Below are 25,583 nucleotides of genomic sequence, written 5' to 3'. Positions count from 1 at the left end.
AATGTATTCAGGGGGTTAGGGTTGTGGTTCAGTGGTAGAGTGCTTGCCTCTCATGTGTGAGGCACTGGGTTCAGTCCTCAGCACTATGTAAAAATAAAGATATCGTGTCCACCTACAACCAAAAATAAGTAAGTAAATAAATAAATGTATTCAGGCAATTTGCAAAGGAATAAATCTAGGTTTTATTTTTTAAAGTTTAACATACACTGACAGAATCATAAACTTGAAGGATAAATATCCTTAAAAACAATTTTGAGATTTGTCAGATTCTGTATTTGGTAAGTATTACATTGATATGTTTTCTTCTAAAAGGAAAAGAATTAATATTGACTCTGTATTTTATATATGCAAAGTGTTTTACAAATGTTACTTTTAGTCCTAAAAATAGAACTGTTAGGCCAATGGGTTGGTAAACACTTGTAATCCCAGCAGTTTGGGAGGCTGAGAGAGGAGAATCTCAAGTTCAAAGCCAGCCTCAGCAGATTAGCTCTCACTCAACTTGTCTCTAAATAATGATAATTTTAAAAAGGACCATGTCTCTAAATAAAACATAAAAAAGGACTGGAGATGTGGTTCTGTGGTTAAGCACCCCTAGGTTCAATCCTTGGTACTAATAAAAAGAAAAACAACAACTGTTAGAAAGATTGTTTCCCTATGTATTTTTATAATATCTATAATACTAAGGTTCAGTACTAGGATTCCGACTCAGATAGGATGATCTTCAAACCTGACATTTTTAAGTATTAGTGAAATTGTATGTATGGACATATTTAAAACTATATTATTTATTTCTTTTGCTCTTTTGATATGTAAGTTAATATATTTATAATAATATTTTCTTTTATCTTTCAAAAGATTGCAGCATCCTATGGAAACATTATCTCCATTTTTGAACCAGTTAATCTACCGAAACAAAAGAAAAATTTGGTCAGTAATTTATCATTTTTTCTTTCAGGATTTGAAATGTCTTTAGTATTAAAAGTGTATAAAATCAGAACAACCATCAAATAACCAGTATAAATTATACACTATAATTTAAGATACATGTTAAATCCCATTGCTCTTTAAAGTATATTTAAATTTTTTATTATAATATAGTAAATTATGCCAATGAATTGTCTTGAAATGCTTTACTTCTTTTTCTTCTAATATTTTTTATCTTACTATATATATTTTAAAAAGTAACTTAAAGTTTGACAGTTAATTTTATTGCTAATATCAAACACCATTGTGTAGCCTTATGTGGGACTTTATTGTTGGTTTAGATCTGCATTCATTTATATTTTCTTCTTAAAGTTACATGTTTTATTTTTAGGTTCTTAACATTTCTAGAACTTAGTTTTTTTTGTGCTTATTATATCATGTATATCATGTATATAGAATGTAATTCAATGACTTTTTCTTTATAAGGAATTGATATTCAGAAATAGTTAAGAAATCTGGTTAATCAATAGTTAACAAATATTGGTAATTTATAGTAGATTTCATAGGTGCTTTAATGCTCTTAAGTATAACAAATGAACCACATATTTTCCCTGTCTCTAGTGAAGATTAGTAATTTAAGCCATATGAAAGAAGATAGGTATAATGTAGTTGAAAGAAAAGTGTGTTCAGACTCAATAGGACTGGTTTCTATTTCTGCTGCTTCCTATCTCTTTGAATCTAAGCAAATCTGCTTAAGAAGTTTTTTTGTTCAACTCTGAAATTGATTAATAACTTAGTCATTATTTTTTTAAAAAACATTTTTAGCTGTAGAGGGACATAATATTATTTTTTTAAATGTGGTGCTGAGGATTGAACCCAGTGCCTCACATTTGCTAGGCAAGTGCCCTACCACTGAGCCACAGCCCTAGCCCTCATTCTTGATGTGGTTATTGTAAGGATGACATATTAAAGACTGTGTAGAAATGTAAAGAATCTGAAGATGTTTTATGGTAAAAATACCTTCAGATATTATTTTGTTCATTTTTATGGCATTTTCACTTAATTCATTATCTCACAAGTTACCTCTAACCTACTTTGAACAGCTGTTATTCTTTTCCTTTCTTTTTTAAAATGAGACAGTAGAAATCCAAAGAAAATAATGTGTTGACCAACAAAACAGCTGTTGAGCCAATTGGTGGCACACGCTTGTAATCCCAGCTACTCAGGAGACAAGAGGACTGCAAATTTGAAGCCTGCCTTAGCACATTTAGTCTACTCTAAAACACTGTTTATAATTCTTTCCGTTTCTATATAGTCTTTAATCTGTCATCCTTAAAATAACCCCATCAAGAATAACTAGGTATATTTGTCTTTACCTAACCAGCACTGCAGACTCCTCATGTCAGTAGTTGATAATTAATATTTGTCTTGTTCTAAAGGACTGAGGTCAAATGCCCATGTTCACAGGTATAAGTTCAGATCCTAAAGACATGTTTAAGTCTTCCGAAGTATTTTATTAAAACCAGTATCTTTAATTGCTTGAGAAGAGAGGCAAATCAACTAACTGACCCTTTCCTATGTCAACAGAACTGTGACATTTTCTTTGGGTCAGGCCCAGGGTCCAGTGGTTATGTAAAATAATGGAACACAAATGAGAAAATATTCATAGGCTTGGTCATTCTGAAACCAGTTTATTTCTTGTTTCATAACTAATCCATAAATATTATAATTCATAAGTATTATTTTTAGGAAAATAAAATTACTAAAAGAAAAAATAATGCAGTGAGCTCAGGAGGCTGAGGTAGTAGGATCACAAGTTCGAGGCTAGCCTTAGCAACTTAGCAAAGCCCTAAACAACTTAGTGAGACCCTGACTCAAAATAAAAAGGGCTAGGTATGTAGCTAGTGGTCAAGTGCCTCTGGGTTCAATTCCCGGTACCAAAAAACAAAATAAAGCAAACAAAAAAAGACTGAATAGGTATTAGTCAGTTTCATAGTTGAATAAAAAACTTCTTAAGCTGACTTGCTTAGGTTCAAAATAGTTATCTCAAAATTTAAAAAAATCTAAAAAGTCTGGGGATAGAGTTAGAGGCAGAATGTTCCTGGGTTCAATCCCCAGTACCACAATAAATAAATAAATGAATAAATTAATTTAAAAGCTATCTGTATAGGTGTGATTACTTCTTTGTGTTAATGAAAAATATTTTCTCTGAGTTAATTGATAGCTGTCTTTAAATTTGGAAGGAGTATCCACAGTTCTCCCTGATTTGTATGTATTTTTTTAAAAATTGTTCTAATTAGTTATACATGACAGTAGTGATTTCTGTGTTTATAGATTATTAGTGAATCCAGTATTAGAGGCTCTTATAACCTTATGAATTAGCAAATTGGCAATATTAAAAATAAATTTTGAAAGTTGTTTACCCTCCCCAGAACAAAGTATTTCAGTAACTGTATGTTGAACGTAAAAATCAGCTGAAAAACAATCAGTATTTTATGTTGAGATGCCTATATTATTAAGAGTTGAACTATGTAAAATATTCAATAAAACAGACTATTTGTAGGAAGCACTGACTTCAGAGAAGGGAACAAAAACTTGAGAAGGAGAGGAGAACTAGATCAAATGGAAAAATCACCATTTGATTGGAAGATACACCAAGTCTATATATAATTTTAGAATATAGTTTCAGAGACTATACATTCTCATTAAAAAGATTATTCCATGTTCTTTATACATCCTGGAAAATTCTTTTGAGGTGCTGGTTCATCACTAGAGGTGTACTTCAGAAATGTTTGTAGACAAGTAGATAGATCCTGCCCTGAGAATTTTAACATCTGAATGCAAGATGTTCTTTCAGTATATATATCTAGTTGAGAGAGGGTTATGATGTTCAGGTTGATCAAGAGCCATTCTTATAATGTCAGTCCTTCATAAAAGTGTATTCTGTGTACCACTTCATATTCAAAATAACCCAGGATGTTGGTTTCAAGTTCATGTTCCTGTGCCACAAACTGGACCCTTTGAGTCTAAATTTTTGAGCATGGCTCTTTGAAATTTGATCTTTTTATAAAAATCTTAGGCTATTCTTTGTTATCCTAAACTATTACATTGAATATTTATGGATTTTGGCTATTAGTGGACAGTGAAATCAATTTAGTAGGCCACAATTTGAATTTTAAAGGAAAATGAATTGAAAGGTCAAAATGTATATTATATGTAGTAAGGGTAACCCCAGGTTTCATATGTATGTCTGTGTATATGTGTGTGTGTATGTGTGTGTGTGTATATGTATGTATATACATATATGTATATATATATATACATCTCTGTGTATGTATATGTGTGTGTGTATATATATCTTTGTGTGTGTGTGTTTGTGCGTTCTGGTTCATGGTACAACATGTATTTTCTTATTGATTTGCAGACAAAAATAGTCTAAAGCATACTGTTTTAAGAAATAGAAAGGCTTTGCCAGGTGTGGTGGCATACGCCTGTAATCCCAGTGACTCAGGAGGCTGAGGCAGGAGGATTGTGAATTCAAAGCCAGCCTCAGTTGCCTAGGGAGGCCCTAAGCATCTTAGTGAGACCCTGTCTCAAAATTAAATATTAAAAAAAGGGAGTGGGCCTGGGATGGGACTCAGTGGTTAAGCATCCCTAGGTTAAATCCCTGGTACGAAAAAATAAATAAATAAAAATTTTTAGGCCTTATATAAGAATTTATTAAGGAAGTGCTATATGTCTTCTCAGTTTTCCCATGTACTGTCATGATCTTGGATGGGGATGAAAAATTAAGAAAAGTTTAAATAGCAGATCCACAGACAAATATTTAAAATTAAACTTTTGACCATAACCATAAAAAAATAATAATTTGGTCTGAGGTTAATAAGATAGGTTATATAAGATGACATGTGCTTTATTGGTGGTTATGCTAAAGAAAGAGTTTTAAGAGTCTCTTATTCTGAATGAATTGAACACTTCGTTCTTAAAAATGACTGCATGTATTATTATAATAATAAGCCTGAACATACACATTTCATAGAAAAGGTGCTTATCATAATTATCTAAATGACTTTTTTCTTCTAATTTTAGGAATATTATAGTCAGTGGCAGAAGAGTGGCCAATTTTTTCTGGAATCAATAGCACACAATTTAACTTGGGATCCCACAGGTAAGAAAATAAAGAGGATTAACAAAATATTACTTGCCTGCAATGCTACTTTTATTATTCTTATGTATTTCGTGTTGTAAGATTATGGTGAATACTAAAGTAAGCTTAACACTTTGTGCCCATTTAGAGTTGTTATTGAAATGAAGTAACATTTACTGAAATGAAGTAACATTTCATATGCACTGTAATAAATTATAGGATATGATAAATACTGTAATGCTTATTGGTTTTGGAAAGAAACATTTCTATCTGAGGAATCATGGTGTCATTGAAAGGAGGAGCTTTCTAACCTGATCAGGTTTTAATGATGAGAGAAGGGTAGATGGAATAGGAAAAAGAAGAAAATTTTAAGATGAGACCATCAGGCCTATGTTCAGTTACTTTTGTATTAAAAAATTATGCCAAAATTTACTGACTTAAAACATCACTCATTTTATTGCCTATGATTCTGTGGGTCAGGAATTACTACAGGGTTCTATGGGAATGTCTTATCTCTTGTTCCATGCAGTATCTGAAGTAGCTTATCTGTGGCTAGAGTATCCAAGAAAGTCTTCATTGATATATATGGGCCTTGGTGATTGCTATCTTCTGGAATACCTTTGTTTTTCTTGTGGCCTATTTCTTTTGCATGGCTTCTCTAACAAGGTAGCCTAGATTTTACATGGTGGCTGGATTTACAATGTGAGAACACAAGCTGCAAGAGTTTCTAAAGCCTGGGCTTGGAAGTCCCAGAATGTTACTCCTTCTACATTATATGGTCAAAGTAAATTAAAGTCCAGTCCATATTCAGGAGATGGAGGAATAAAATCCATCTCTCGATGAAAGGTGTGGAGAAATCATGTTGCAAGGGGCATGGACATAAGGAGACATGATTTTTGAAAATGTTGTTACCATTCTACCACAGTTAGCAAAGCACAGAAAGAAAGCATAGATATATTCTAGTATGTATCAGCACTTCATTGGAGCTGCAGTGAGCCTCAGTGAATGATGGTAAAACTATAGTCTATGATGAAAGACCTTTAAAGTCATCCTGAGGAATCTGTATTTAATTAATTAATTTGTGTGTGCTTGTGTGTGCACACACACATGTGCCTGTGTAGGGGATTGAGCCCTGGGCCTTGTGCATGCTAAGCACATTCTGTACCTTTGAGCTACATACCTAGCCCTATTTCTTTTTACTTTTCTACAAACTATTATTGAGTTTTTTGTTGTGATTGTGGTGGTGGTACTGGTTGTTTTGGTTGCTTGTTTGGTTGTTTTTTTGTAGTTCTGGGAATGAAACCCAGGGCCTCATGCATGCTAGACACATACTCTACCACTATACCCCCAACCCTGAAAACTATTACAGGTTTCAAAAGAGACAGTGCTGTATTAAAATTTATTATTTTTTAAGATTGGTCTATTAGCAGTGTGTTAGACTAAGGTAGGAGGAATAGGACTCAGAGTGATCTTGGGGTAGGATGCATTCACAGTTGTCTAAATGAATGAGAGGTGATTTGTTTCAGTGCCTTACCTAGTAGGTACTCAATATTAAATGAATTAATAATGGAAGGAGCACATGGATTTGAAATGCATTTAGGCAATGGAACTGACGTTACTTGACAACTGGATTTGAGATTACTTTGAAAATATCTGTGACCACTAGAAGAATGATATATAGGTATTGGAAGTAGTGATACATAGATATTGTTTGGACATGTACAATTTGAAATGCTTGCATGTCATATGATAATAGAAACTGTAATCTAGACCACAGATGTCTTTGGAACATAAAAGCCATAAGCTTAAATAGAAGAGATAATTTTAGTTTTTTACAATATAGTAAGTGAAGCAGCTGAGAAAAATGTTGATTAAGAACCTCTGGAATTATTTTAGAAGATAAAAGATGTACATATTCTCTGATAAATTTTATGTCATACAGCATTTTAAAACACTTCTTTGCATGAGTTTGCAAGATTGAGTATTACTAGCTGGTAACCTGCCTGTCTTAATCCTTTTTTATTGTTGTTATGTAACAAAATACCTGAGCCTGGATAATTATAAAAGGAGATTTATTTAGCTCACAGTTTTGGAGGCTGAAAGTCCATAGTTTAGCTTTGGTAAGAGCCTAATGGCGTCATGGCTGGAGCCACTATAGAAGTGAAAGATCACAAGAAGCTGAAGCAACGTATAGGGGCCAGGCCTATTCCTTTTATAACAACCCTTTTGTGAAAACTAACCAAGGGATCTCATTAAGAGAATTATCTTAATCCCTTTTGAGAGTAGCACTCCGGTGACCTTCCACTGAGCTTCTCCTCTTAGAGTTCTAACCACCTCATCAAGGACTTAGGCATTAAGATCAGAGACCCTCTGCTTAATAGCCCAAATCTACATCATGTCAAATTTAAGAAGTTGTTAGGAATCAACTTCGTTAACAAGACTCCTAAAGCATAAGAAGTAAAATCAAGAATCAGCAAATGGGATGGAATCAAACCATAAAGCTTCTTCACAGCAAAGGAAACAATCAAGAATGTGAAGAGAGAGCCTACAGAATGGGAGAAAATCTTTGCCACACATGCCTCAGATAGAGCATTATTTTCCAGGATATATAAAGAATTCAAAAGATTAACACTAGAAAATCAAATAACCCAATTAATAATGGGCAAAGGAACTGAACAGGCACTTCACAAGAAAAGAAATAGGATAGATCAACAAATATATGAAAAATATTCATCATCTCTAGCATTTAGAGAAATGCAAATTAAAACTACACTGAGATTTTATCTCATTCCAATCAGAACTGCAATTATCAAAAATACACGTAACAGTAAAAGTTGACGAGGATGTGGGGAAAAAGTTACATTGCTTGTGGGCCTGCAGAATGGTGCAACCACTCAGGAAAGCAGTATGGAGATTCCTCAGAAAACTGATAGTGGAACTACTATTTGACCCAGCTATCCCACTCCTTGGTTTATACCCAAAGGACTTAAAATCAGCATACTATAGTGATGCTGCCGCATCAACGTTTATAGCAACTTCAATTCACAACAGCTAAACTATAAAACCAGCCTAGCTAGGTTCCCTTCAAGAGATGAATGGATAAAGAAAATGTGGTATATATTCACAATGAAATACTGTTCATCCCTAAAAAGAAATGAAATTTGATATTTCCTGGTAAATGGATGGAACTGGAGACTATCGTGCTAAGTGAAATAAGCCAGTTTCCAGAAACCAAAGGCCAAAGGTTCTCTCTTATATGTGGATGCTAACTCACAATTTGGGGGTAGGGAAGAATAAAAATACTTTGGATTAGACAAAGAACAATGAAGGGAAGGGGAGGGGAAATGGGAACAGGAAAGATAGTAGAAGAATCAGACATTACTTTCCTGTGTGCATGTATGATTATACAACAGTTTAATTCTATATCATGTACAACCAGAAGAATGAGAAATTATACTCCATATATGTATAATATGTCAAAATACATTCTACTGTCATGTATAAGTAATAAGAGCAAATTAAAAAATAAAAAGAATTATGACCGCCTCTACACCATTACACTGAGGACCAAACCTCAAACACCTGAATTCTTGGTAGACAAGCCACATCCAAATTACAGCACTACGTGTACATTTTATGTTCACAATAAAAAGAGGTTCAAACTGGGTTCAAATTTGTCATTTAATACAGCCATTTGTATACAACTCTACTATGGGTAGTGTGACTTTTGTTCTGGTTTATGCTTATTGTCTTTATATAATTATGGACAGTTTAGCCTTTACCTTAAAAACGTTTTTGTTTGGATGATAAGTTATATGATTATTATGTTGTAGCACATAACCCAATTAATAAATGGGTAAAGGAACTGAACAGACACTTAATAGAAAAAGAAATAGGATCAGTTAACAAATATATGAAAAATGTTTATCATCTCTAGCATTTAGCAAAATGCAAATTAAAACTACACTGAGATTTTATCTCACTCCAGTGTATCCAATCTATCATAATTACTTGTTTACTTTCTTAAATTTAGACAAGGACAGAGATTCTAATTTGTTTAGTGTTTTATTTGTCTTCACAGCATATATTCAGCTCTCAATAAATGTTGACATATTGCTAGTTTTGTAATTATGAACATATTACTTAAAAATCAAGAATGGTTACCTCATAACTATATTAAAAACATTTAATATTTGAACTCAGTGATATTTCTTTAAGCTTGGAATCTGTTCTTGCTGTTTGTCATACTAATGCTTCAGAGGATAATATTAATGTTAAATTTCTCTTAAAATCATTTTTATAGTACAGTATCTTTGTTTTCTTAACATTTCTGGTAGTGGCTTATCAACAGCTTATGACTTGATTATCTTTTTAATCTTTTAAAATTTACATATAATAGTTCTTTATTTTTCTTTTTAGTGGTTTGGTTTTGAAATGGGTTATTCCTATAATAAATATTTGGGAGCTCATAGTATATTAGTAATTTTATAAATTAACCTTGTACATAATTATTTATGAACAGATATAAAATATTTTGAGTGAAATTAATATTTTGGTCCTGATTAATATTTACTTACTATATATAGCATGTCAGGTATTAAGGCATACATTTTTTTTTTCAGATAGTAAACTCCTTGTAGTGTCCCCAAATCCACTATTGCATTTTGCCTAAGTAATAACATTTTCTGTTTAAACTTTTTATTCTTTTTTTGTACTTTAATATCCACACTGTTTCACTTTTTAAATCATATACCATATGTTACTTTACTTGCCTTTGTTCCATTCTATACCTGGGATGATGATGATGATGATGATGATGATGATGTTTTTTGAGACAGGGTCTTACTATATTGCCCAGGCAATGCTCAAACTTTTAATCCTCACTCCAGCATCAGCTTCGTGAGTAGCTGGCATTACAGACCTGTTCTACCACATCCAGCCTTATTTATTTTGTACTCTGTGTTATTTTTTATTCTTTATTTTTTTGAGGTGGGAGTTACATTGTGTTGACCAGGCTGGCTTGGAGCTCCTTTTGTATATTATCTCAATGGAGGGAGATTAAGCCCATCTGTTTGCCCTTTTAGTTATGACCCCTTATTCTAAGGTACAGGTACAATTATGTAAACCTTGCCCCTCTTCCTTCAAAACATTTTATTTCCAACTACTTTTAACAAAGTCCAGAACTTCTTATGAACTTGAAAAATGCTTTATAATTTCTCTCTAAAAAAATTTATTACAACCTTGTATCTTTTTCTGGCCTTAGTATGTACCTTATTTCTTCACCATACTAGATTGAGGAACTTTTGGGAAAATATATTAAGCTGTGTGCCTTCAGGCGTTTGTTCACATTAGATCTCCTTTCTGAAATGCCTGTCCTATCTACTGCTGGTTAGTGGACTAAGGATCAGGTTGTATTTTATTACTTTCCCTATTGTTTTCACTATACGTATAATTTTTCCCTAAAATCTCTTATACACAGTTCTGTCATGTTGATAATACTTTAGATTGGATCATAATATTTCCATGTCTTCCTACTAGGATGTGAACTTATCATACAAAGGGATAATATTTTGTCATTGTATCCTGATTGCCTAACACAATTCATGGTACAAGTAAGACGCTTTTTAAACGAGTGATGAATTGAGAGATAGTGAGATATCTTTCTTTTCTAAGCTGTTTCAACAAAATTAAAATTCTTCTTTTCCACAGTTATCTTTTTATTTTTAGAAGTTGTATTATCTTCATAGTATTTTGTGAATCTCTTGAACTCACTGTTAAATACCTAAATAATACATGATGAATAATATTTTTTTTTAGGTAGTCGTCTTTTGACTGGTTCGAACTGTTTGCAACTCTGGTCCAATACTAACTTGCACAAGGCAGCTGAAGGTGAAAATCCTGATAAAACAGATCTTAACTTTGGGGATTGGAGATGCATTTGGCATTGCAAGTAAGCAATTAATTAGGGAATTAAACTGATAAGCTTGTTTTATGATATTATAAATGCATTTTAGTTTGTGTAAAACTAGCATTGGTATTTTTTTTAGTCTGTGAGATGCCTTTTTTTGTAAAGAATTCACTGTATCCCATGTTCCAAAATCCATTAAAAAAAAGTCAAAACAACTAGAAAGAAATAAAAGAAATATATAAGGCCTGTATGAAGATCATTAATGGGAAATTTGCTAAATTATGCAAAGGAAGCCAGACACTTTTCTTACTTTTTGAATGAAAAACTTCCAATTGTGAGGAAGTCTTTTAAAATTTTCTTTTGTAGTTACAGATGGACAGAATGCTTTTATTTTTATTTGTTTATTTTTATGTTGTGTTAAGGATCAAACCCAGTGCCTCACAAAGTGCTAGGCAAGTGCTTTACTGCTGAGCTGTAGCCTCCACCTCTGGAAGTCTTTTTTTTTTTTTTTTTAATATTAATCTATATATTGCTGAGGTGAAATTATACCATCTTAATCCCAGTTCAGTTAGCAGTCTGGCCTGTGGTCCAAGGACATGTATCTTTTTTCTTTCTCTGCCTTAAATTGTATACAAGATGTCAATGAGTATTTGAAATTAACCAAATTAAAATAAATGTCTATAATGAAACTTGAAAACAAAAATCTATATGTTGACCGTAAATCTTGTCAAAATCCCATTGGAATTTCTACTTTTGAGTATAGTTCTAAATTTCATTTGAAAATACAAAATGGGGAAATCAAGGAAATTCTGAAAATAAAGAGGAATAAGAGTATACATTATAGTAAAGTGAATTCTAAAGCTATAGCTGTTTGAGCATTTTGTTGTTAGTATAGGAACAGATATTAGGTTCCAGGAATTGATTCAATTATGCATGCATACTCAGTATATTAATTAGCATTTTACAGTGGGACAAATTAGCTAGCTCTGTAGAGGGCAAAGTGAAATTAGAGTCTCTTATGTAGCTGGTACAAAAATACGTGTCAGATGGAGAAAAAAATTGAATTTCTATATAATGAAACAAAAAGATTGGGGGGTAGGGATGAATTTCCATGTTTTAGAGTACCAATGCCAGTGTGGTAGTTACTAACCACCTATTGCTATTGAACACTTGAAATGTGGTTAATCCCAATTAGGATATACAAAAAGATACACTGAGGATTTAAAACACTTTAACATACACTTATTACACTTAGAAACATAGTTATTACATTTAGAAAAAATTATTTGTATTTGAAATGAAATGTGACAATTTCTCCTTGGCCTGCTTTGTAAATATGTTCAGTACAGATCTAGCTAAGCATGACTTTGAAAAAAGAAAACTAGAAAGCAATGGTAGTGACAGGCTGTTTTGAAACAAAATTATATATATATATATATATATATATATATATATATATATATATTTTAGTTGTTGATAGACTTTTATTTTATTCATTTATTTATATGTTGTGCTGAGAATTGAACCCAGTGCCTCACACAAGCTAGGCACTGAGCTACAACCCCAGCCCAGTGATAGGATTTTTAAGACCAATCTATGGGTGAGAGGGGAAGGCAGTATAAGCCAAAATTCCTTTGAGAAGAAAAGGTAAGTATATACCAAGTAGATGGATGAAGTGGGCCAGTTGAATTCATGATTATTTCAAGTCTCCTATTAACCCACACATAATTAATTAAGTAAATGTTACCCAAAGGAAGGCCAAATTCATTTTAAAATACTGGTTTATTGTTTGAAAATATATTTAAGAATATAGTGATCCAGACTTTAGAAATTACATTTCCAGATTAAAAATTGAAGTAATTCTCTAAGGGCATAAAAGCTATGACTTCTGTTTTATGCTTTAAAGATTTTGACAAATCATTACTTGTTTGATTCTTAGGGAATGTATTTTTGTTGTTAAAATTTATTCTTGGTGTTGGAGTTGTAGTTTCAGCGGTAGAGCATGTGTGAGGCACTGGGTTATATTCTCAGCACCACATATATGTAAATAAAATAAAGGTCTATCAACAACTAAAAAACATTTTTAAGAAATTTATCTCAGTAACTTGTTCATATTTAGGTACACTTAAAGTGGTAGAGGGCTGGGGATATAGCTCAGTTGGTAGAATGCTTGCCTCACATGCACAAGGCCCTGGATTCAATCTCAGGATCAAATAATAATAATAATAATAATAATAATAATAATAATAATAATAATAATAATAATAATAATAATAATAATAATAATAATAGTGGTAGAGCATGTGCTTAGCATGTGTAGGGCCCTGGGTTCAGTCCCAGCACTGAAAAAAGGATAGTTGTACCTTTATAGCTGGGTCCAGTGTGCCTATAGTCCAGGTTACATAGAAGGCTGAGGCAGGAGGATCACTTGAGCCTGAGAATTCTGAACCACCCTGGAAAACACAGCAAGACCCAGTGCCTTAAAAGAAAATGTAACAAAATTATGAGTTTGAAACAGTATTATCACAAAATTTTTATTTGAAGCCATGCTAAAGTATAATTTTGAGAATATTACAATTTTTCTTATTTAATTTTCTTGTAAATTATTCGTTATCTTTAATTTTCAGAACTGCTTCCCAAGTTCATTTAATGAAATTTTCACCAGATGGAGAATTTTTTGCCACTGCTGGGAAGGTAAATCATGAAATGCTATTGTCAAATTGTGTGTTTATACTTTAATTTTAAATTTTAAGAACATTATTCAGCTTCATTTTTTTATTGATTTAATTTGAAACATTATTTTATATTAGAAACTAAATAGCAAAAATTGTTTAAATATAATGGTGTTAAAAGGCAGTATGGTATAATTGAAACACCTTAAACTCAGAGACAGATCTAGATGTATACTACCTTTTACCAACTTTATCATATAGGGCAAATTAGTCTCTTTGCACCTTCATTTTCTCATGTGTAAGATAGTATAAAACCTGGTTCATAGATCATTTAATCATAGGATTAATTTAGACAGTGTATATAAAGTGGCATATATAATTAATTTAGACAGTGTATATAAAGTACCTTCCACATGTTGTACAATCAACAAGCTATAGCTTTTTCTTTAGTGCACATACTTTGTTGTTATCTGTTCATTTCAGAGTAGTGTATTTTTCTTGAAATTATTTTATTTTTAATCATTGGTTCACAGAACAGTTCATGAAGCACTAGTCATCTGAAATTATTGTTTCCATGGCCCAAAGCCTTCTGCACACTGAATGTGAGACACTGTAAAACCATAGAAAAATATGTTTATTTTTAGAGGAGAGAATTTGAACTGTTCTTTTTAATTGGATTTCTAGGTAAAAATTGAATTACCAATTAAAAGCAGCACCTAGTACTTTCTAGTCTCCCTTGTTCTTTTCTTATTTTTTCAAATTAGGTGCAAATTTTATCATACATAGAATATTTTATGTAATATTATTTATTACCTATTGTTGTCAGCATAGTCTTAGAAAATGAAAAGTGTTCTTTTTTCAGTTATCAGCAGTCTTTGTAATTCTGCTGGTGATTCTTAGATGATTCTTGGCTTAAGAGGAAAAAAGCCCCTAATTTCATCTTTCAGACTTTCCCAAATGATTCCATTTTCCATAGTGTGTGGTAATTAGCAAGCATTTTCTTTAACACAGAATACACCCATTCACCCACTCCAGTTCTTAAAATTAAGGAATGCTAATAGAAAACTATCAGAATCATTGATTTTTTTCTGTCCTGTTTAATACTTCTTCACATCTCCAAGTTCCTGACATTGAGAAGGAAAATCCTACTTTTGCTATTTGACTTAACTTAAATTGAATTCTAATCTAGGCTTTTTTTGCTTCTTTTCCCGTAGGATGACTGCCTTTTAAAGGTATGGTATAATGTAGAAAACTGGCGGACAGCTGTTAACTCTCCAGATGGAAGTTCAGAAAAACAATCCCAAGGAGAAATTGACTTTTCTTTTGTATATCTGGCCCATCCTCGAGCTATAAATGGATTTTCCTGGCGTAAAACAAGCAAATATATGCCTAGGTCAGTGGATTGTTCATTTTTTTCCTGTGTATTACGAGAACTTTGTCATTGTGATTTGAATTGCTTTTCTCACTTTGAGAGTCCATAGCTATAGGAATTTTGAGCCTATGAAGATTAGAATACTATTACGTACCCCCTGGTATTTATACCTATGGCTATGAGTCAGTTATGATTGATGCTTAGTATAAGAACCATGTGAAAGGAGTTTAAGGTATGATAATTAGCTTTCATATTATATGTCTTAAGTCAGAGTTGTGCATCTTTTCTTTTCCTTCTCTGTGTTGTTCAGTTGTTCAGTTGTTACATCTTTTATTGTTTGAACTTTTTCATATTCATTTCCCCGTTTTGTGCCTTCTAGCACATATCTCCTCTGGATTCCTTTTTTGTTTGTTTTTTTTTTTTTTTAGTTGTAGATGGACACAACACCTTTATTTTTGTTTATTTTATTTTTTTTACATGGTGCAGAGGATTGAAACCAGTGCCTCACACATGCAAGGCAAGAGCTCTATTGCTGAGCCACAACCTCAGTCCTAGATTTCTTTTTTTAAATATTATCTTTATTGAGAGGAGATAGCTTGAATTCCCAAGCATTTACCTGACTATTCCCAGTGTCTTTGAGGACATTCCTTGAACCGAGTACAGGTTTAACCATACAAACACACCCTGACATATACATATGTACCTTTTAGTACTTCCTTTCTTTCCTGTTGTCTTTGGAAGACTTGATACCACACTGAATTTTTGCCTATACTCAAATAAGTTGTTGAAATACAGATAGAAATCCTTTTTAGTATAACATGGCAATTTTCAGCTTGGCTGTGCCATTTCACTTTGTCTCTTATTTTTTTCACTGTTTTGTGAATTTTGTCATCTGTGTGCTATGTTCTATGAAACCTCCTAAGCTATCTGTGGTATTGCAACTAAATCATTCATTAACTTTATTTCTGGGCCAATAAAATATATACCTAGACTTTTAGGCCATAGTACAGTAGACACTGTTTTTCTTGTCCATCCCTCTGGTCTAACAAGGTATAGGTATAAGAGGGACACTCTAGGAAAAATAATAGTTCGATTCTTAGGAAAATGTTTCAGATTCTTTGGGATAAGAAAGTGTGAATAATCTTTAGTGTTAGCAAAAGCAAACTTAGCCCAACTGTGTATGAGTACTATTGTTCTGTTACCTCTGAGACTGTTGCTTACCCATGTAAAAATGTGTTTAGAATAGTAAGGTCATGACAACCTTAACTTAGTTTTAAAAGTTAGAATGACCCCAGTTGTTATTACCAACCCTACATTTTTTTGAAGCACCCTGAATTTCACTTTTGAACTTTTGTCATTTAGAAAACAGCTAATCTCTGAGGTTTTTAGTTTTCATTTTTGTTTTACCAGCTTGCCTTTAAGTATATTGTGGGAAAGCTGACTCTTTCTCAAGAGAATGAATGTGATCCCATCAAAGACTGCTACTTTTTCTGACATGTCATTTTCACTGGATGATACAGTTGGGTTTGTTTTGGTGTTTTAGACTGTGTATGTTGCCCAGGTTGGCTCTGAACTCATGGGCTCAAGTTAAACTCTTGTCTCAGCCTCCTGAGTACCTGGCTTCAGTTGTTTTGTTTTTCTATATAAAATAAAGATTCCCTCACAAATGACTAATATATGTAAAGGGACTGAGGTATTGAGAAAGAATAGGCAAGTTTTTATGACAAGCATTTACTTTTTTACTAATTAAAAATTGATAAATGTAGGACAGGTTGAGAATTTTAATGATATCCCGCAAGAACCTCCAAGACTTGGTTGCAGGTATCAAGTTTCAAAATCATTGTTACATTAAAGTAAAACAGGTGTTAGGGACCCCTACTCATCACATGGTTATACCTATTGGTTTTTTGTTGTTGTTGTTGTTGTTGTTGTTGTTTTGGAGGCTGCTATATATTAACACAATATGCCAATGAAGATAAGATACCTTTGTAAAGAAGTGAGGAAGAAAGATATTGCCAGGGTAATGTCTCAAACAGATCAGGGTACTCCCACCATGCCTTTTTTATACCTCTTGCCAGTTGTTCATGTTGAATATCTATAAGATTCTGAGGGTTTTCACCTGGGGCTACCTACACTTCAGCTTCTTGGCCCTCTCCTTGCTTCTGAATTGTGACCTTATTTCCTTGCTATTTTGCTTCTAAGTTCTTATGCCTCTTTTGATTCAGTTCTTTAATGACTACCTTCTGCTGTTCCTTAATAAGCCTTTTGATTCTACCAATTACTTATTGACAATATAAACCTTGGACTTTACTTTTAATTTCATTGCCATAGTCTGTGTATATGTGAATATATTAGAAACAGAGAGGAAGGGAGGCTAGGAGAGGGATAGAAAAAAATTTGGAGGCAGGGTGGGGAAAGGAAGGAGAAGCAGGGCCTTGCACTTGCTGAGCAAATGCTCTACCACTGAACTACAACCCTACTGAGTTATCTGATAAAGTCTTCTATTGATTGTTGGTTTTAGCCAGATATTTTGGAATAAGTACCTTCTACAAAGTATTATGTCTTTTTCTTTCATTTTTCTAAACTTACTGAATTACCTGGTAGAAGGAAATCTTCATTGATATGAATTCAGGCCTCTACACCTTGATGTTTAGAGGTGTTTTAAATATATGTATAATTTATTTTTATTTTGAAAGAGGTCACAGGAAGGAATGAACTGAAAGTCAAGAATAAGGAAAGCCAGTGGAGTGTTGATTTATCATGAGTGTTCTTGTTCTCAATTGCTTTAGGTATAGATAGGCAAGGAGAAAATAAATATACAAATAATTTTTGTAGACTAGTTTGTAGGTTCCATTACAGAAAGTCAATCCCCAGTAAACCCCCTTTCAAAAAAAAAAAAAAGAAAGTAAAACTGAAGCATTATTAAATAATTAAAGTATTAACCATCCACTAAATAAATCAGAAAATTTTATTAGATATAATTTTTTTGTTATCAGCTAAGGAATTATGGCTTGATCTTGGTCTTTGTTCTTTAAATGCAAGAAGAATCTTAGATTATTGAAACAAGAATTACTGAATTCTAGGCAGAAAAGAAATAGGCTGGCAAGCATTTATGGTGATAAAATCTACATATATGTTGACTTTTTTGTAGTTATATTAGTTATGTATGTTTATTTATAGAACTTTGTAGAGTATTTATGATATTGTGTGAAACTTGTATTCTTGCCTCTAAAATCTTTTTATTTCTTAGGGCATCTGTATGTAATGTACTGTTGACTTGCTGCAAAGATAATGTGTGTCGTCTTTGGGTAGAGACATTTTTACCAAATGATTGTTTGCTATATGGAGGTGACTGCAATCATTGGTCGGAACCAATTAATTTAACAAATAACTTCAAGAGAAATACTTCCAGTAAAGAACGAGTTCAAAATGCTTTAGAAGTGAGTGTTTTTATTAGAGATTATTTCCTTTGAATTTTAAAAACTTGGTACACTGCCATTTTTGTAACAGTAATATAAGAAATCTGTGTCTTAGGAAAATAATTTTCACAAATTTTTAGTTTTATCTTGTTCCAAAAACATTCTTAAGGACTTTGTATAGAGCATAAAACCAATTAATTACCGCATAACTGGTGATAACAAAAAGCTGATGATAATTGACTTAGCTGAGTTAACAAAGTAAATTAAAATAGAAGAATGCTAAGATTTAACTGTAACAATAATTTATTTCCTCTTTCTTAGAACTTGTGGTAGACTAGTTTATCTTTCTCTTATCACTTGTTGTCTTTAGAACCACCAAAACTTAGAGTCTTTAATTAGTTTGGAAAGTAAAAGTCAACTTTTGATTTTTGATTTGATTAAAAATAGAATAACAAGACAGACTCATTGAAAACAAATGGTTTATCTCTGGATCCTTTATATGATTATGGAGCAATTCTTTTAAATCTGAGTAGTATTCTAATATTTCCGAGTGTAAGTAAATGTATATTTCATTGTACACTCAACAACACATAGAATTGTGTTTAATAATAGCTCAAAGAAGTCCTACCCTAGGAATCTGAAGAGTTTTTCTACTTTGGCTCTGCCTCTTGTTAGCTAGATGAGCTTGGGTTCTACATAAACTGTTTTATCATACAAAAGATGAGAATGACAATATTTGTACTGTCTCCCTCATGGGATCAGATGAGACGATGTTGATGAAAATATTCTGTAAATTAATAAATATTCTAATGTATTATGGTAATATTCAAAGCTTCCTGGTCACAGGGAGTAAGCTGCAGACAAAGTTGTATAAATAAAGACACTGTTTATAGACACATTATTGGAAAAATGATTTTTTTCAGGAAGTTAATTTTAAGAAAATAAACCAAATAAAAATTGCAAAGTGTTGTGTAGAGTTTGAGAGAGGAACTCATACACTTTAAGTTTTAATGTTATTCTTCAGGATTCAAATATGCTATTAAAATATTGAAAGATTTTTTTTACAAATAAAGTTATTGGAAATAGGGTATATGTAACTTCAAATAACAGTATGATGCAGACTACACATACAATATAGGCATTAGTTTTACTTTGTTTTTATTCACACAGGTAAATCTAAGACATTTTCGTAGAGGTCGGAGGAGATCACTTGCACTTGTAGCACATACTGGCTATCTGCCTCATCAGCAAGATCCTCATCATGTCCACAGGAACACTCCACTGCATGCCAATGCACTTTGCCACTTTCATATTGCAGCTAGCATCAACCCAGCTACAGGTAATAAAGCATAGCTCAAAACATGTTTTTGAGATTGATTTTATAACTAGTAAGCTATACTTTTAGTTTTTGAATATATAAAACATTGGAGGTAACTGACTTTGCCAGTTTATCATTATAGCTAGTCCACTGGTTTCTAATTATTTGCTTTTTAAGGCCATGATTTGATTTATGATATAAAATCTTAATTCATTATTAATTTTTCAAAAGTTGAGATTGGAGCTATAGTTGTTAATGCCACAAAAGTAATATTTTATAATTATAGTTGTTAAAACTATTGTTTGATGCTTTATCTTTGGAGTCATTTCACAAGTAGGTAAGAAACAATGTAAAAGTTATAATTGGAAGAATTACAAAACTTATCTCAATAGTTAAGTATGTATTAATAGGCAGACTGAAAGATCTAGAATATCTGGGTCTACCTATAAATTTGGAAATTGTTTTTCCCTTTTTAGTAAATAGTGTTGTCATGTATAAAATCCATTGATCACAATTGAAGCTCTTAAGTGGAACGTTGGAATATTATTTGAAAAAGAATTAAAAGACTATATTTGTGCATGATAAATGTCATTTGTATAAAAGTGAAAAGTAAAAGCTTCTTTTCACGGCTATCCAAACTCCCATCTCTCTCCCTAGAAAAGAACTACTGATTTTTATATGCTGTGGAATATTTTAAGTATCAACTAAGCCTTAGTTGGAAATTACAATATGGCATTCTTCAAGGAAACAGCAATAAGTATGATTCATTAGTTACTTGATTAGAATTTTGTTCAGCAAAGTGACAAGTGCTATGCTGTGTCAATGTATAGAGATACTTGAAAAGTTTTTCCAATATTCTTAGCTTTTATTTGGTTAATACCAGTGGAGCTGTAAAGGAATCCATGAATGAAGAAAATGGGAGACTATTGAATTTTCTTCATTAAAAAATTATATAGGATTGGGAAAGGTCATCACTTTTATCAAAAATATGTTGACAATTGATATAATACAAAATTATCTCTAAGATCAATGGAATAACTTTGAAGGTCCTTGCTGAATAAAGGGCAGTATTGGGCTGGGAGTGTAGCTCAGTGGTAGAGTGCTTATGTATCAAGCACAAGACCTCAGATTCAATTCCTAGCACAGAAAATAAAATATTTTAAAAACAACAAAAAGGGTCAATATTTTGAGAACTAAGAAAGCTTAAATTCTCAGACTATGGAAAAAGCTGAGAGGTTACTGAGAAAGGAACCCTAAGTTCCAGTGTGACATCTTGACTAGCTTTTAATAAGGGAAACTCTAAAACCTTTACTTAGATATTAGGTTGCTAAGGAAAGTGTACAGTAGATCAAATTAGTGTAATATTATTAGCAGCTAGATTGAACTTTATGGAGAATTCCTTTTCCTAAATTCAGTCTGGTGGAATGACCTTTCTGGATGGTATATTTCCTACTTAAAGCATAGATTTTAGATTATAGTTACTTGCCCATAAATAGAAATAGCCACAGGAGAGGGTTTTGACAGAACATGCTCTGTCTGTGCTAGATCCCATATCCTTTTGATGAAAATTTCTTATAAAAATGAAAAACAAATTATTAGAACGAAGTCAGGATATAAAAGAGGTTTGAGTTTCCTTTTAGTTAGAATTTTTCTGCTAAAACCCAGCTTTATTCCTTCCCTCTGTGTATTTAATAGCTAGGCCTATGGTCCACAAAAGTCATTACTGATCTCATTTTGGTTGATTGTAAGTCAGATATAAGAAAATCTTACCCATAGCTTCTTGGGAATGTCCTCTCAGTTCCTGGCAGTACTTTGTATACATCCAGAAACAATAGGATTGGCAGCTCCTCTTGGATTTTTTTTTAATATTTATTTTTTAGCTTTTAGGTAGACATAATATATTTATTTTATTTTTATATGGTTCTGAGGATGGAATCCAGTGCCTCTTGCATGCCAGGCGAGTATGCTGCTACTTGAGCCATATCCCCAGCCCTGGATTTTATTGAGTACTTACCCCAGTGTAGAAACTAGAAATGGTGATAGGAACTGGAGATACAGTGGCAATCAAAATGGGTGTCATACTTTTGTTATGAAGTATATAATCAGGTAGGTGATAGATAAATATTAATCAAGTAATTATATTAAGGAATGTATAGGTAATAAACAAAAGCCCTTGAACTGAATGTTAGAATTTGTCTTTAACAGAACAGTCAGTTCTTTTATCTTTTCTTTTACCATTTGTTTCCTGTAGTATTCTTCTGTTGGTATTTAACAGTAGACACATTATTTGAACAGATATTTAATTTGAATTATTTATAATTTCTTTAAAAAATAGATTTATTTTGGAGAAAATGGTTTATATTCCTTGAATCTATTCCAGCCTTTACCATTCAGCAGATACTAGCATGATCCAGATTTGATATAACATGATAGACTTGGATTTTTCTTTACCTGCATTAATTAGGGATAACTTGTCATAACTAAGTGGATTTACTATACTTATCACTATACTTAATAGCAATTATATCAAAAGTAATATCAAGAAACTTTTTTTTTTAGCTGAGGGTGTTATGTTTTGAATGCTTTCCTTATGCATGAGAAGGGAACCTCAATTTTGTACCTTCTAACTTCAGCTTGATGCTAATAAATAATATCAATCACAGATTTAGATGGTTAGATCATTACAGAAATTAATGTGGCAGTCTGTTAAGATGTTGCTAACCAGGTTCAGGGTATACTACTATAGTTCCAGTAACTCAGAATACCAGCATCAGCAAGTAAGCAAGTCCCTCAGAAACTTGGTGAGACTATCTCAAAATGAAAAATAATAAGGTCTCAAAATGAAAAATAAAATGCCCCTGGGTTCAATCTGCAGTGTGTGTGTGTGTGTGTGTGTGTGTGTGTGTGTGTGTGTGTGTATATATATATATATATATAAAGATTGCTGTTGAATAATATTTTATATAGGTTAACTGATATTTAAGAGGTTTAAGATAAATGTAATATTATTATTACTTTATCCAAATCCATAGAATGGTTCACCAAGAATGAACCCTTAACTGTGTACTCTGGATGACAGTGATGTTCAGTGTGGGTTCATCAATTTTAACAAATGTAATAATGTTGATAATAGCAGAGACTAGGCATGTATGGGAACTGAGAGTATATAACTCTTTTTGTACCTTTCTCTCCATTTTCTGTGAATCTAAAAGTGCTCTAAAAAAGATCTTTTAAAAACCAAAGCAAAATAAAATTAAGTTAAATTAAAAAGCAGAGGGGCTGGGGTTGTGTATCAGTGGTAGAGCGGCTTGCCTTGCACATGTGAGGCACTGGGTTCGATCCTAGGCACCACATAAAAATAAAATAAAGGTATTATGTCCATCTACAATTAAAAGCATTTAAAAAAAAAAAATGGAGAGTCCAGGGGCAGTGGTGTACACACTTATAATCCCAGCAGCTCCAGAGACAGAGGCAGGAGGATCATGAGTTCAAAGATAGCCTCCTCAATTTATCGAGGTACTAAGCAACTGAGGGAGACCCTGTCTATAAATAAAATACAGAATAGGGCTGGGAATGTGGCTAAGCAGTCGAGTGTCCTTCAGTTCAATCCCCAGAACCCAAAAAGAAAAAGTGGAGAAATGCTTTTTCAGACACACAAAAGATATGTAATAATCAAAATAAGAATTATGAATGTTTTGTATGCCATTTGGTAAAAATTTTAATCTTGTGATTTTTTTTTTTTTATAGACATTCCTCTTCTTCCGTCTATTACATCTCTGAGTTTAAGTGAAAATGAAGAGAAGAGTGGACCTTTTGTGGTACACTGGTTAAACAATAAAGAGCTGCAGTTTACTTTGTCCATGGAAGTCTTTTTACAGCAACTTAGAAAAAGTTTTGAACATCCATCTTCTGAGGCCAGTGTAGAAGAAGGTAATCAAGCAGATATAAAATCTGATGAAGGTAAAGCTTTAAGACTGAAAGTTTAATTTGTTAAGATAACCTTTTTTAAGATTAGGGTTAAACTATTGTCAGAAATAAACTCAAAAATCACAGTGGCATAATGCAAATATGCGCTAACTCATTTATTAGTATGGTGTAGATGTTACTGTTCCAAAAGTTGCTTTTTTCACATGGTGATTTAAGAATTTAGGGTTTTGTGCTCTAGTGGGTTAGTCAGCCTCCAGGACTTTGCTACTTAAAGGACTTTCTATGGAATAGCAGTATTTCCATTACCTGGGAAGTTCTTAGAAATGCATAATCTCGGCTCTATACAGACTTACTAAGCCAGGATCTATAATTTAATAAAATTTCCAGGGGATTTGTATGCATGTTAAAGTTGAGGAGTGCTAAGATCTTAAATTCCTCTGTATTCAGCCTACAGTTGCTGTAGAGAGAGAAGAGAAAGGTATAACTGTTTTTCAACCTTGACTTGGAAATGACAAATATTATTTCACTCTCATTACATTGACCAGAAATAGTTACAGGGTTCCATATAGTTTCTTACTGAATAACCATTATATGCTAAATTTAATACTAAATATTAGGGCTTTGGATGTAACTCAGTGATAAAGCACTTTCCTAACATGTATGAAACCCTGGGTTCAATCCCCATTACCAAGAAAAGAAAAAGAACATAATACCAAATACTAATATATAATGAATACTAAAATATAATACTAAATACAATACTGAATATGAAAGTTCAGTGTATATTTAGCCATCCATCTCTGCTGTAGGCTAGATTATAAATGTGTTTGTTTTTTAACAAGTTTTGTTTACCTGATCATTAGAAAAAAATAAAATAGCACAGTTATAGTTTTTGCATTATTAAGTTTATAGGTGTCCTTACAGATTGATTCTTTTCTTCCTCCCCTCTCCTATTACTGGTTATCAAACCCAGGGTCTTGCACATGTTAGGCAAGTGCTTTATCATTGAGCTATCTTCCAATCCAGTTTGATTTTTATCTATGCTTATATAAGCAGTTGGGATTTTGTTTTGTTTTGTTTTGGAGGGAAATTACTGGGATTTGAACACTGGGGCTTTACTACTGAGCTACATCCCCAACCCTTTTTATTTTAATTCTTTAAAATTTATTTATTTATTTATTTCTGTGGTGCTGAGGATTGAACTCAGTGCTTCATGTATATGAAGTCAGCACTCTACCACTGAGCCACATCCCCAGCACCCCTTTTATTTTTTATTTTGAGACAGTGTCTTGCTTGCTAAGTTGCCTAGAGCCTCACTGAGCTGCTAAGGCTGGCATTGAATTTGTGATCCTCTTGTCTCAGCCTCTGTAGTTGCTGGAATTCGGGTGTGCACCACCATGCTTGCCTAGTCATTGTTGTTTTATTTTTAAAATAGTACTATGGTTATTCATGTAAACAAAAATAATGTTTTGCAACTTGTTTTATTTAATAGGCAGTTTTCTATCTTATTGTTTGATTTTCTGTAACTAAGAAAAAGCTTTGATTTCTTTACTGATAACTATTTAATTCTAAATAGTTTGTCACTGTATTAATTGTAGTACAGTGACACATCATTTCTTCGTTGTGTGAATTTTTGTATAACATAAACTCCTAGATGTGGAATTACCAGGGAGTATATAGATTTTAAATATCAATAAGTTCTGCCAAATGGCCCAGCAGTAATGTTTGTCAGTTTATAGTTTCTCTAACTGTATCCAAATATCCTCTTGTGCCTCCTTTGACATTATCTTTTCATTATGGATTTTTTATCAGATGAAAAAGGAAAAAGGGCATCCTTTTATTTTGTATTTTGTTTGATGCAAGTTGAACAGAATGAGTGAATATATTTTGTTTTAA

The 25,583-nt window shown here is 32.5% G+C and overlaps 1 protein-coding gene across 7 annotated transcripts in view; it reads left to right on the top strand.

Annotated features, from left to right (window-relative positions):
* Dmxl1 (Dmx like 1) overlaps positions 1-25,583 on the top strand; it is a 163,450-nt gene that overhangs the window by 21,739 nt on the left and 116,128 nt on the right. For 6 of the 7 annotated variants that reach the window (XR_005728517.2, XM_040273549.2, XM_040273547.2 and 3 more), the window contains exons 3-10: positions 856-927; positions 5,014-5,092; positions 10,889-11,021; positions 13,607-13,673; positions 14,866-15,044; positions 18,274-18,463; positions 19,613-19,781; positions 23,508-23,720. Coding sequence is in view for 6 of the 7 variants with exons in the window: in XM_040273549.2 (XP_040129483.1) it covers positions 856-927; positions 5,014-5,092; positions 10,889-11,021; positions 13,607-13,673; positions 14,866-15,044; positions 18,274-18,463; positions 19,613-19,781; positions 23,508-23,720 (1,102 nt within the window). In the remaining variant the exon portion in view is untranslated. The remainder of the gene's footprint in view (positions 1-855; positions 928-5,013; positions 5,093-10,888; positions 11,022-13,606; positions 13,674-14,865; positions 15,045-18,273; positions 18,464-19,612; positions 19,782-23,507; positions 23,721-25,583) is intronic. The other variant, XM_040273548.2, reaches the window with a different exon arrangement.

This window comes from Ictidomys tridecemlineatus, chromosome 1 (assembly GCF_052094955.1).
Source record: "Ictidomys tridecemlineatus isolate mIctTri1 chromosome 1, mIctTri1.hap1, whole genome shotgun sequence".
Taxonomy (NCBI): Eukaryota; Metazoa; Chordata; class Mammalia; order Rodentia; family Sciuridae; genus Ictidomys; species Ictidomys tridecemlineatus.
This window is presented reverse-complemented; position numbering and strand designations above follow the sequence as displayed.